The sequence below is a fragment of the Eptatretus burgeri genome, chromosome 7 (assembly GCF_056783735.1).
Source record: "Eptatretus burgeri isolate ZD-2024b chromosome 7, Ebu_testis_v1, whole genome shotgun sequence".
Classification (NCBI taxonomy): domain Eukaryota; kingdom Metazoa; phylum Chordata; class Myxini; order Myxiniformes; family Myxinidae; genus Eptatretus; species Eptatretus burgeri.
In genome coordinates, this window is record NC_140967.1 from 47,259,553 (window position 1) to 47,273,978 (window position 14,426).

Below are 14,426 nucleotides of genomic sequence, written 5' to 3' on the forward strand. Positions count from 1 at the left end.
GAAAGGGTGAAAAGGGCAAAGAGAGGATGTGCAAGAGCAGCAGAGCAGGATTTTAGGATAGGTGAGCTGATGACGTCTGGTCTAGTAGCAGAATCAGAGTCGAGGGATGAAAGAACCTTCTCCACCTTCTCAGATGCAAAATACACCGAGTCCAGGAGCAGTTGATATGACAGGGAGGGATGGATACCTTGAAAGGGTGAGGTTAGGGGCATACGATTTGGAAGCAAACACAGAATTGAGCCATTCAGCCTTCTCAGGAGCAGAGTTGGCTGTGATGCCATTGAAGACGATGGAAGTGATGGAAGGGGACCACACTCCAGAAACAGACTTAACAAGGTGCCACCAGGTTTTCAAGGATGGAGATAAGTTTGAAAGTTCATTTTTGAGGTTGGACAGATGTTGTTTTCTGGCTCTTTTGAGAGTGGACACACACTCGTTGCAGACTTTTTGGAAAGCACTGAAATTGCCTTCAGTGGATTAGCCTTCTTGCAAGAGAGGACAAGCTGTTTCAGAGCAACTGCTTCAGCACAGGATTCAGTCTCGACACAATATGTATTTTTCTCGACACAGTTTAAAGTCTATCTGAATTTTGACAACCTCAATTTACACTGTCATGCTGTGTTTGTGAATGTAGTTGGAGGTCTTTCAGTGGTCAGGGTTTGGTGACTAATCAGACAGGTGCTGTTTTCTTTGACATGTACTTATATGAACATCTAGATTTTATTAACAGATACAGTGACCTGCAAAAGTATTCACCCGACCGATAATGCCACATTTAGATGAATTACGAATGATGGTGAAACAATTCTTCCAAATTAACTTATTTTTCATAACTGAAGAGATCAAACCAAACACTGTTATAGTTGAAGGTTACATGTCAAGAATACCTGCAAAAAAACATGTACAAATCAAAATTCACTGGTTGCAAAAGTATTCAGCTCCTCAGGTCAGTACCTGGTGGAAGCACCTTTTGCAGCATTAACTGCTCTGAGTATTTTTGGGAAGGTCTGTACCAGCTTTGTACAGTGAGATGGTGAAATCTTTGTCCATTCTTCACTTGAAAATTATTCTAGTTCTGCCAAGTTTGATGGAGATCATCGATGGACTGCAATCTTCAAGTATCGCCATGAATGTTCAATTGGGTTAAAGTGAGGATTTTGACTGGACCACTCAAGAACGTTTATTTTATTCTTATTCAGCCACTCCAGTGTGGATTTAGCTTTGTGCTTCGGATCATTGTCCTGCTGAAATGTGGATCTCCGACCCAGTTTCAGATTCATGGCTGACTCAAGCAGGTTTTCATGAAGGACTTTCCTGTAGATGCATCTTTTTCAGTAATGGCTTCTTTCTTGCCACCTGTCCATGGAGGCTCGCCTTGTGAAGGGAGCAGGATATTGTTGATTGATAAACACTGATCCCTATCTCAGACATAGAGCCTTGTGGATCTTTCACCATCATTGTTGGATTTACATTGACATCCCGAACCAGTTTCCTGTTTGCCTGGCTGCTGAGTTTGAATGGGCGACCTGATCTGGGTAGAGTCTGGGTGGTGTGATACAACTTCCACTTCTTAATGATGGATTCACCATATTCAAAGGGATAATGAGATTCTTATAACCCTCTCCTGAATGGAGCTTCTCCACAACTTTATGTCTGACTTCTTTGGAAAGCTGCTTGGTCTTCATGTTTATCTTGTTGCTTGACCAAGTGAGTTGCACCTTAAAACTCCTTAGATAAGTGGGGGAGATTATTTTAAAGTTAAACCACTGATTACATGCAGGTGAAACCTATTACATTTATCTTGTAACCTTTCAAATAAATTACTTGTTCCTGCAGTGACTTGGGGTTAATTAGGGAAAGGGTTTGAATATTTATGCAACTAAGAATCATCAGATTTTCTCTGTTCATGTAATTTATTCACATTTTATCTGCATTTTTTTTTTAGCTTTATCACTTTGGAGTCGCTTGTGAAGACTCTGTATTAAGTTTGATTTGAAAGCATCATGAAATAAGCTCAGGGAGCATCGAAATGTGAAATCTTTGGAGGGGGGGGGGAGTGAATACTTTTGCAGGCCACTGTATCTAAATAAAGAAATAGTAAAAAGTTGGTATTTTTGACGATTGTGTGCAAGTCATTTTAAGAATATTTTCAATACCCTTTGTATGTTTCATTCTGTTTTTAAATATATTTATATACCCTCAAAGGTATATGGGCCATTCAAAGCCTGTGCTATCGTTACATATCCGTGCTCCACTGTCTTTAGATGCTGAGTGTCAAGCAAGGAAGCAGCACTTACCGGTTTTAAAGTCTGTGGTATGACTCGCCTGGGCTTTGAACTGCCAAACACCAAGGCTCAAAGAAGATGCTCAAACCATTAAGCCACCGAATCTGGTTTCTACAGTATGATGTCATTCATTCTTGTGACATCATCAAGTCAGGATCTACAGCCCAGAGTTCGTTCCTTTCGAGATGAGCGAAACGTGAAAAGTGGAGGGAGTGACGGATTGGGTCGTCGGTGGTCGTGATATCCAGAATGGTCTCCATGGGAATTATATATTTCTCATCAGAATTTTTTGATTGCTATGAAAATAAGATATTTAATTTGAATAAAACTTCACTGTAATCTTGTTATGAAATCTTACTGAAATTCATCAAGGGCCTTTATATATTTTTCAATCCCATAAGACAATTACAATTGTGTTGCAGACAACAGAATAAAAACACTTTTGTTCCTCCAGACTTTTTTAAAATCTCATGTCGAGCTTGCAGCCCCGTACTAGCAAGTTGCATGGTAGTTCATATACTGCACAGTTTATGATTACGACAAGGCGATTGTTTCTACCAGTTGTACACGAGGGTTGATCAGCAAGTCTGTAGTTTAAAGGGGCTGTCACACCTTGACGTTTTAGCCAGCGTGTGGCAAGGTCTCAAAATGTATGTAAAACGCTGGCGTACGCTGAACTATTGATGTTTTTTTTAGGTTTTGGGCATATAATAACATGTTGGACGTATGCATAACATATTAGTAACATACACAGAACGTTTCAATCACATATAGATAACTTATACCAACGAATGCTGAGCGTGTTGTCGGCGTTCACAACCTATGCCCAACGATAGTCTAACTTATGCATAGCGCATGGCAGCGTATCACCGACGATCACGTGGCGTAGGCTATTAATAGGCTGTGGCTCGACGATTCAAATTATAACAGCACTAGACATCGAAGTGTGAAGCCGCTGTCACACCTTGACGTTTTCGCCAGCGTATGCCGACGTATGAAAAATTTGCCGAACCAAGCTGGCACACGTCGAATACGTTATGGTTAGTTTTGTATACGTTAATAGCACGCTGGCATATGTCGTAGTACGCTGGCATATGTCGTCATACGCCGAGTACGTCAAGAAATTTTCAGCATGTTGAAAATTTCTCGACGTACTCGACGTATGACACACATTCTGTGTACGCTGGCCATAAGTTGTAGGCACGCTACACGATCGTTGACACACGTCGACATACGTTACTTGTAAGTTACTCATAAGTCGAAACACGTCGAGGTAATGTTTAGCGTACCCGAAACTTAATTTTTAACCAATGAGTAACGTGCTTTGAACCTATGAGTAACGTGCTTTGGAAATATGTGTAACGTTTCTCCAACGCACATTGACGTATGTAGACGTATTTGATTGACGTCTTCCGGACGACCACAGAACTTACTGAACGTGTTTCTAACTTACATCTACCGTATAATGGCGTATTGGCAGCGTTTAGGGGAATTGGTATATAAAAATGGGCTTCACAGGAGGAACCCGTCAGTGTTCCAGACTCAATGGTTTTTTTTGGGGGGGGGGTCGCGGTTGAGAACAAAAGGTTGAGAACCACTAAGCTAGACATTACCTCAACGTGTTTCGACTTACGAGTAACTTACAAGTAACATGTGGTCGACGTGTGTCAACGATCGCGTAACGTGCCTACAACACGTTACTCATAGGTTAGAAATAAGTTTCGGGTACGCTAAACATTACCTCAACGTGTTTCGACTTATGAGTAACTTACAAGTAACATGTGTCGACGTGTATCAACGATCGCGTAACGTGCCTACAACTTATGGCCAGCATTATGCGGAATGTGTGAGTCATACGCTGGCATACGTCGGAAAATTTCAAGCATGGAAAATTTGTCAAACAGCTCGGCGAACTACGACATATGCCAGCGTACTACGACGTATGCCAGCGTGCTCTTAACGTAATCAAACTTACCCATAACGTATTCGACGTGTGCCAGCGTTTCAGCCCAATTTTGCATGCGTCAGGCATACGTTGGCTAAATCGTCAAGGTGTGACAGGGCCTTAAGGTAAAAGTATAACTATATAATAAAAGTGATTGTTTATGTAAAATTTCAGTAAAAATAACGACTCTTCTACACAGGTATACAGACAGGTATTACGGCTTATTACAAGTATTGAAGCTTTCTCAATCCAGGTATACCATACAGGTAATTGATGCTTTAAAAGAATACATGGAGGTACCTTTGTCTGATACATTCAGAACACCTTTTAATGTTTTCGATTTAGAGCCACATTGTGATTTCATGTGGTGAAAGATGAAACAAAAAAAATGACAGAGTTCATAGAACACCTTACCCCGCGCTGTCTTCAGAAACAAGGACATGGACGGGATCTGTGAGCGGAAAATTTGATTGGTCGTGATGACAGAAACTGCCGTCATATTTTGTACATGTGCTGCCAAACGTTCGGGTTTCGAAAGTGCCAAAAAGGCGATTTGTGTTCTACACTGTTGAAGTACTGTATATGATTCAATAGAAATAAAATAACATTTTAAAGGGAGTAAAAATAATTTCAGATTTTTTTACAGCCGTTGATACAGCGTCTTTTACGGCGCCTTATTTAGCAAGTTACATGAGTTCTTTGTGTCTGTTGTTTGTGTCCTTTATGACGTCGCTAAGAAAAACAGTAAGTTTCCTGTTTGTCACGATTTTCAATTTTGTTTGACTGCCAGACAGGCAGACAGACAAACAAACAATTATCTCACTCCTCTCTGCGCACGCACGATCGGGACAAATTCAGGGCCAAACTAGACCGACTGCGAAACTACAGGTTCGTTTTCCATATCATGTTCCAATTCTTGTTCTAAATAGAACATTCAATTTAAATTATGTTGTTCCTCGATCATAAGCTGATGTTTGCAGACAGTCAGACAGACGGACAGACAGATAAACACACATGAACCAATTGCTTAACCCTGCTTTTCACTTTGTGTGCGTACAGTAAAATCACACATTTTGCCTCACCATTGCTGTATTTGAGTCGATGGAGATGAGAATTGGCACTGGGGTGCTTTCAAACAGCCTCTATGGGCATGCAGTGAAAAGTTTCACACGACACGACAGAAAGATTTCACACGACACAAGGGTCAAAGGTCAAAATTGGAAACAAAATTACAGTTTCTGTCCTGCCTAGCATTAATGCTCGAACCAATGTGGACAAGATTGACAAGGGGGGGGGGGGTAGTAGCTTGAATGGAGTGTGGCGTAGGTGAAGACGTTTTGCCTTCGCTTGTAAAAGGCTGTGATTCTAGTTTGTGCATAATTTTTGTTTCCAAAAATGGAGGCTCAAGGAAGAGCGAGGTGAGGAAGGGGAAAAGGTAATAAACAGGAAAGGAGGAAAGAGGGGATGGGGGAGCAGACACAGTGACCTGCAACGAAGAAGGTTGGGTTGGGTTGGATGAATCGAAGTAGAAAAGTTTAGCACAAAAATAAGGATGGGGGATGACGTGTGATGGTAGTGCACTGTTTGCTTGAAGCCCTGGATAGGGTGGTTGAGAGGAAGGGTGTGTTCGATTCAGAGGAGGGGAGAGGTGGGTGGTGGAGAGGAGGGGAAACCGTCGGTTGAGAGGAGGGATGGGATGGGTTGAATGGAGGGGAGCGGTTAACGGCACGATACTGGATATTCTTGGATTCCGTGGAACTCTCTGTGCAACAGTGTGTGCCTGTCACCACTCGGAAACACGAGTGTACATGAAGTCCGAAGCTCGACGGTTCAGGTTCTGGACCTTCTCCGAGAACCACACGCTTTGATCCGGGTCGTTCTTCGTCCTGAAAAGGCTCCTTCGACGGTCATTTTATTCATTTTTTGATCGCCCGTGGCCAATGGTGGCTGTAGATCAATCAGATGACTAAATATCAACGGGAGAAACAAGGATGAACACAGAGAAGGAAACGACGTCGTGCGCGAAGTGACTCGTCGCCTACTCACCTGGGAGACAATGCGAGAAAGTGAAAGAACAGTTGGAAAGTGAGGATAAATGCTCATGAGCAGAACACCATCATCGTTATTAATCAAGACTGCGTTTACCTATTCGGGATCTTCGAAGCGATGAGACTGAGCGTGAAGAGAGAATGCGCAAGACGCGGACGCGCCGAACTCACAGCAAGCGCTGATAACACGCGCCATGTGTACCGGACGATGCCAATTGTTCCCACAGTTTCTTCCTGATCTTTCGTCGATTGATCTATCGACATAACGGTGTGCCGGTGCCGCGCACGACCACGCTCCGGTTCTCGGACCCGCTCCCCTTCTCGCTGGCTGCCGAGACATGCCGGGCGGTGTGATGGCGGCGTGCGAGGAGTGCCGCGCGCTCGTGCAGGCGCTCAACAAAGTGACGGCGTGCTTCCGACAGCTCGTCATGAGCATCGGAGGATCGTCCGACTCATTGAACCTCCGTGAAGAACTGCGCAGGACGCGACGGCGTGCTCGCGAACTCGTGGGGACCATCCGCGGACGTCTCACGTCGGCGCTCCGGGACGGCGGCGCGCTGATGCGCGAGCGACGCGCCGACTTCGAGCGCCTGTGGGTGGCATTCGCCTCGTGCCTCGAGCAACTCGAGGCGGACATGAGGCGAGCTCTGGAACTGGCGAGAATCTTCCCGTTGAACATGCCCCGGCGAGCGCTCGTGCAGACGGGGATGAGCGGAGGCACGTCCGGACTGGCGGCGCGGGCACTGAGCACGCACAGCCTGCGACACTGCGACGCGTCGGAGCACTCGGAAGAGACGGACCTCTTGGCACTGCAGAAGGACCTCATCGAGGTAAGCCATCGCCGGCTGTCGTGTCCGGGGCTCCAGAAACCTGGAACCCGCCCGTGCATCAGGAAAAAAGTCCTTGCAGGAGACGGCAGTGGTACACCTTTTTTCATGAACTACAAGGACACGATGAGTACAATAGGCAGGCCACGGACTTGATCATACAAGACAAAGACGAAAGGACACACCGGTGTACGTTTCGTAAATTATGTACAATTAAAGCACCTTTCGTAGTACTCAGTCATCATGCACACGGACAAGGACATTAGAGGAGACACCGGTGCACTTTTCCATGAAATGCAAGGACATCATGAGAAACATATAGTCTGTGACACTGCAAGGCGTCGAACCATGAGGACGCAGATATTTTAACGATGCAGGAGGACACGATGGAGGTAAGGTAAGCTGGCGCCGATTGGGATTTATAGAAGCTGGAAACCATATATATATATATATATATATATATATATATATATATATATATATATATATATATATATATATATATATATATATATATATATATATATATATATATATTGTTGTGGTTGAGGAAATTCGCAAACAACCATTCAGGTTCCGTAGGTGAGATATCTCTGTAAGTATATGTGTAGTTAGCCCCAAACCCGTTGTTTAGAGGGAATAAATGTCATTCATTCGGGCTGCAACCCTTCAAGATAGCCGTTTTTCTGTTCTATCTTTATTTTGAGCCAACCACGTCTCAACAGCCATCACACAACAACCACCAACCGCAACGCCGCTTCACAACAACAACAACAACAACAACAACAACAACGCCAACAGCCACAACCTTTACCGTCACATCTCGCTCTCGCAACCATCGCATCACCGCCATTCCCGCGCCGCTTGTGGGCACCGATCCTGGACTCGTACAGGGCGCGCACCGAGCAGCGGGTGCAAAAAGCGGCCTTTCCGAGAAATCGGATCAAGAATGATTCACGCCCACTTATGTTCCGTCCTATCAGCGAGCGTGGGGCGATTTGGCCCCGCCTCCAGGCGCGTCGGAGTATAATCGATATATGCAGATTCGAGGATCAGGAATGATTCACGCCCACTTTTCCTCTGTCCAATGGGCGAGCGTGGCTCCGCCCCCGAGCCGATCCTGATCCAAAAATCTGCATATGGTTTCTCCTGTCACACTATAAAGCGCCGAGCGCAGGGCCAATCGGGGAAGAGTTGGAGAGTTGTGGCGGCGGCGAAATCAGTCGAGAGAGTGTCTGTCGGGGTCCGGAGAGTCTGGAGAAGCCAAGGAGCTTTGTGGAGGTCTGCGCTCGTGTCAGAGTCGGGGAGCTGCGGAGAGGGGAGGCCGGGAACGCGGTCGAGTTCGCAGTGGAGTCGCGCGTCGCGGGACCCAAGCCAGCCAGATATCCTCTTTCCCCCGAGCATCAACAACCCCCCCCTGTTTTCCCCCGCGCTGAGATAGTGTGAGAAGGGGGCCCCGTTCCCACCCCATTCCAGGCAGTGCCAGCGAGGCCCGCGGAGTCGGGGCGCCGCCGCCATTTTGCGGCTCATCACCAGACGGGTAGGCTCGACGCGGTCTCAGCCCCAGGCCCGTCTGCCCCCTTATCGTTGAGGGTGGCCCCTTTTTCTTTTGCTTTGGAGTATATGTGTTGTCAGCGCCGTCTGTGAAGTAAAACTGTGTAAGTGTTGCCGTGTGCTCGCGTAGTCGGTAGTAGATCTGCATTGTGTTTCTTTTGTTGCAATTGCTTTTGGTGCGTAATTGTTGTTTCTTCTTTTGTTACATTTGCTTTTGGTGCATAATTGTGGTAATTGTATATGTGTGCTCTCCGTTTGCCGCGGAATAAATGTGCTTTATGTTGAACTATTTCTCCCGTTTCGCTTCGTCTTTTCTCTAATTGAATCTCCATCTTACTTCACGTAAAGGGTTGGTCGTGGGCTAAATACGCCCGATAATTAATCGGAACCGTCGAGGTTGACGATAACACCGCTCGGTTATTCCGATAGTACGGAACGGGTCGCTTAAAGTTGCCCGTGTCCGAAGTTGACCTGCGGCGAGGTGCGATCGCCCGGTCTACCCTCCGTGTGGGTACTTAGGTAGGTCGAATTTGGCGAACAACCCTATCCCACGCGGGGGGCCGATTGGCACGATCGTGGTGAGGCCGAAAGGCCCACCCATGACTAGTTCCCGGCGTTAGTCCGAGAGGGTCACGACGGGATTGTCCGTCCGGTGGGCAACGTGCCGCGATTCGAGTTACGTGGCCGCCCGCACGCCGGCGGGCGCGAATCCGCAACAATATATATATATATATATATATATATATATATATATATATATATATATATATATATACATATATACATATATATATATACATAAATATATACATATATATATATAAATATATACATATATATATATACATATATATATATATACATATATATATATATACATATATATATATATACATATATATATATACATATATATATACATATATACATATATATATATACATATATATATATATATATACATATATATACATATATATACATATATATACATATATATACATATATATACATATATATATATATATATATATATATATATATATATATATATATATATATACAGGGTGTCCCAAAAAAATATACAACTTTTACAATGCTTCGTTTGATCCTGAAAAAGCAGTAAATTTGTCACTAATGCTTCATTTCTTGTTGCAGAGACCCTGAAGTTTATTTTGATACCAAGCAAGCGCCAGAAAAATACCAAGACTGACCGTACAACAACGGACGAAAATTGTTGAACTTTGGCACCAGACGAAAAGTGTCATACAGGTGCAACGTCTTTACTTGAGGCATTTCGGTATCCACTTGCACCATGCACCAAACTTTCGGACAATAAAGTGCACCATTGGAAAGATTACCAATGTGTGAACCATCTGTGACCTTCACAAGGGTCACAGTGGTCAGAAGAGGACAGGTCGTAGTGAAGAAAATGTGGAAATGGTGAGACAGGCGGTCGTACAGAGTCCAAAAAAATCGATTCGACGACTACGTACTCAGGCCCGTAGCAGAAACAACTTGGTCCATATGAGAACCCAGTGGTTCCAGCAGGATGGGGCACCGCCCCATACAGCCAGGAAACAAGGCGTTTTCTCAACCAACATTTTGAGGGCCGCTTTATCTCCCACTACGAAGATGTTGAGTGGACACCGTATTCCCCTAACCTTACTCCTCCAGACTTCTTCTTGTGGGGGTATCTCAAGGACAGGATCTATGGAAACCCTAGGCCTCAGACTCTTGATCAGCTGAAGGAAAACATCCACTGAGAAATCCAGAACATTCCTCAGGAAACGTTTCCCAAAGTGATTGAGAACATGACAACGCGTTTGCAGGCAGTGATCGGACAACGTGGAGCCTACGTCGAACATGTGGTCTAAAAGAAAACGACGATTCTCTACCAAAATTTAAATTTTGGTGGCAATTTTGACATTGGTACAATAAACTTCAACCTTTCAGCTTTCTATCCAGCCATATATCTTTTTTAAAAATATATGTTATGACCATCCTCTTTGCAGATGAAAAGTTGTATATTTTTTTGGGACACCCTGTATATGTAATATTTATTGTCGCAGCACTGGCGGCCAAGGTTAATCCCCCCAGGACCAAATTTGTGATGATGGGTGGTTGACACCGCCAGCCTGGACGGTCGAGCGGTCTTTCCGTATTAGGAGGCGGACACTTTGATCCTCGAAGATTATCACACGTGGGAGGGGAAGGGTGCAATGACGGTGCGACGGGGGAACAGAAATGGATGCACAGGGGGGTTTACACTCGAACCCCATGACAGATACACCGACAAAGCCATTTAAAATGAACACATTTAATGAAAATAGACAAATATTTATAAGGGACAAAAATTAGAATATTACAGTATGTAAGGTAAACTAACCCTATAGTCTAAATCGAGGCGCCTCGACACGCAGACTTAAATACAGACAAGTGAAAACAAAATAAAAGAAAACCCTTCCTTTATTCTGGCACTTAGCTTGGCCCAGAGATGGTCTTTGTGGAACTTGGAATCGAGGCACTTCGATTTACACGTGCAGACCCTGGCAAAATGGCACCAAGCTGCTCTCTCGTTGCAGGAACGTTCTTCAGGCAATTCCTGAGTGGTATTCAACACCAAGGCTGAGAGACCCCATGCAACTGCTTCATGCATCGATCATCCTCACCAACCCGCTATTTGACATACATGAGGCTCAGGGTTCGTTCCTCATGACCTGTTCAAGAGCCAAAGGCCAGCGTCTTGCTTCACCACACAAGCCAAATCGCTTCAACACGAATACAATAATCATGGCATCTTCTTCATGTGTCGAAGGAAAGCCAACTGTAAAGCCCTGTTCTTACATGTCATTTCCTAACGACGTTCTTTCTCGACCGCATGCGTCCCTCACTCCACACTGACATCGTGCGTGCACTCTCCCGATCTCTCAACTCCGACTCGTGCGTGCGCTCTGCTGATCTCTCAACTCCGACTCGTGCGTGCGCTCTCCCGATCTCTCAACTCTGACTCGTGCACGCACTCTCCCGATCTCTCAACTCTGACTCGTGTGTGCACTCTCCCGATCTCTCAACTCTGACTCGTGCACGCACTCTCCCGATCTAATTAACACAGCATCACCCCCCATGTGATGACAAATACAACTTACGCTCACATTTTCCATACTTAATTACACTGAGATGTCTCCAACATATCCTCAGACCAAAAGACTCTGTTCAATCCTAACTTTCCTTTTAAATTCCTCCATGTACCCCAACAACCATAACAAGACGTGGAGAAGACATAGAGATATATTATAGATATAGAAGATAGAAGATATAGATCAGATGCACCTCCTGACTGTTATGGTGAGCATCGCCACGGATTATGTCTCACATGGTAAAACCACATAATCCGTACGGAACAACCATCCGTCTGCCACCCAGACAATTGTTCCTGCTAATGCAAACCATGTGGACTGTGTCCAATGGGGATCAGCGGAGTGCTCGTCATGCTCTTCATGTTTTGATTTTCCCACTGGTCACATCGTGTGCCTTCTGGTTGAATCTTTTGCATTCCTATAAATTATAAATGCACCCAGCTCGTTTTTGAATTTTCCTCCACTGGTCTAGCATGGCCCGCACCTTGGAATTTTCAGGAAGTTTTACACCGCAAAATCTGCTTATTAGCTGGTGCGTACTAGGCAGCACATGCGGCTGCACCTGATGCGGTAAGTAACGCAAGTACGCATCGAGGGCGCTATTCCCTGAAAAGGTGGCCATGTGTTCCCAGTTAAACGGTCGTCAGACGGAGGACATTGGGTCATGTGGTCAAATTATTGGCATTCGAAGTCGATTAGCGCCCCGCCGTGACACGAACTTATTCGTGTGCAATGGCTTGCGATTCCCGAGGACCCATATCTCCTCCCTTGTCATACCCCCGTGACCCCGGGGCCATAGCAATGTGTGTGTTTGTGTGTATGTGTGTGTAAAAAACAAAATTATATATATATATATATATATATATATATATATATATATATATATATATATATATATATATATATATATATATATATATATATATAGTGGTTGTGGGGGTAGATGGAGGAATTTAAGAGGAGAGTTAGGATTGAATGGATTTGTTTGGTCCGTGGACGTGTAGGAGACATCTCAATGTAATTAAGTAGGGAAACTGTGAGCCTAAGTGTTACGTGTCACCACACATGGGGTGGTGCGGTGTTAATTAGATAGGAATTAAGGATAAGTTCCCACAGTATGTGAATGTCCTCTGTGACCTATTCACACATTTTTGCATTTCCAAGCCAGCCATGAAAGAAGTGCATTTTCATAATAATCAAAACTTTAGCAAAATAAAAGCTCGCCAAACATGCCGAGCAGGTAGAATGCCTGCCTTCCCGGGTTTCGTGCGAGCAAGCCATGCCACGGAGGTGGAACGGTGGTTTTGTGTGATGAAAGGAGACATTGGAAGTGACAAGGGGGTTGGCTTGGTTGGTTGAGTTCAGAGGAGGAATTCACGGGTGCGGAGTAAGGGATGCAGGCAGCCAAGAGAGAATGTAGCTAGGAGATGGCCCGTAAGAACAGGACTTTACGGCTGGCTTTCCTTCGAAACATGAGGAATGAAGAAAACGACACAATTCTCGTATTCGTGCTGAGGCGAATTGGCTCGTTTACTGAGCAAGATGCTAGCCATTGACCGTTTGGCTGAGGCGTGAAGTGTGTACATTTCTGAGGAGGAAAGGAGAGCATGCCTCGTGGCCTGATCACAGGGTCTCAGAAATCGTCTCATCGTGTGGGCAATCATTATGAATAGACCAGGTGCAAGGACGGTCAGCATATTCACTCATGAAAAGAAGCTGCACGGGGTCTCTGAGCCTTGGTGTTGAATTCCGCTCACGAATTGCCTGACGAACATTCCCGCTGTAAGAGGGCAGCTCAGCGCCATTTTGCGCGCGTTGACACGTGCATGACGTAACGCCTCAATTTCAAGTTCCACAAAGACCATCTCTGGAACAAGTGCCAGGATAAAGGAAGGGTTTTCTTTCATTTCGTTTCACCTTGTCTGTATTTAAAAGTCTGTGTGTAGAGGCGCCTCAACTTTAGGATTTAATTATTTCACGTTATTATCATTACCTTTTGAATTACCCTTGAAAATATTTCTATTGTCATTAAATTCCGCAGTTATTTTAAGTTGATGTATCCATTTATTTATCATGGGGTTTGAGTATAAATTCCCCCCCCCCCCCGAGCCTCCATCTGTGCCTCCGTCGATCCGCCATTGCGCCCTGCCCCTCTCACACACGTTATAATCTCCGAGGATCAACGTGTCCGCCTTCAAGCCTCCTAATAAGGAAGAACCGCTCGGCTATGTGGTCTGGCGGTGTTAACCACCCGTCACCACAATTTGGGTTAGGGGTTTAACTTAACCGCCAGTACCGTGACAATATATATATATATATATATATATATATATATATATATATATATATATATATATATATATATATATATATATATATATATATATATACATCCATACTTACTTACATACATACCGTATATACACAAGAGAGAATCCTGGAAAAAGAACTTGTGGATATGTTACCTGTTAACGCATCTGCTGTCATTATGTTGCCACCCATACGGAGGGACAATCTGCAGCTGCACCTCATTTCGGAACTTCAATGGACACTCGCCGTGTGGTGTTAAAAGGGACGATGATGTGCAGGTATAGGAGGAGCACGAGACGTGATGTGATAGTGTAATA

At 44.6% G+C, this 14,426-nt stretch overlaps 1 protein-coding gene across 1 annotated transcript in view; it reads left to right on the top strand.

The window, feature by feature from the left end:
- Window positions 1-5,910: 5,910 nt before the first annotated feature.
- The window catches only part of RGS9BP (regulator of G protein signaling 9 binding protein), a 16,542-nt gene continuing 8,026 nt past the window's right edge, over window positions 5,911-14,426 (top strand). The window contains exon 1 of the mRNA XM_085888365.1: window positions 5,911-7,108. Within this exon, the coding sequence (XP_085744491.1) occupies window positions 6,617-7,108 (492 nt within the window). The 5' untranslated portion in view covers window positions 5,911-6,616. The remainder of the gene's footprint in view (window positions 7,109-14,426) is intronic.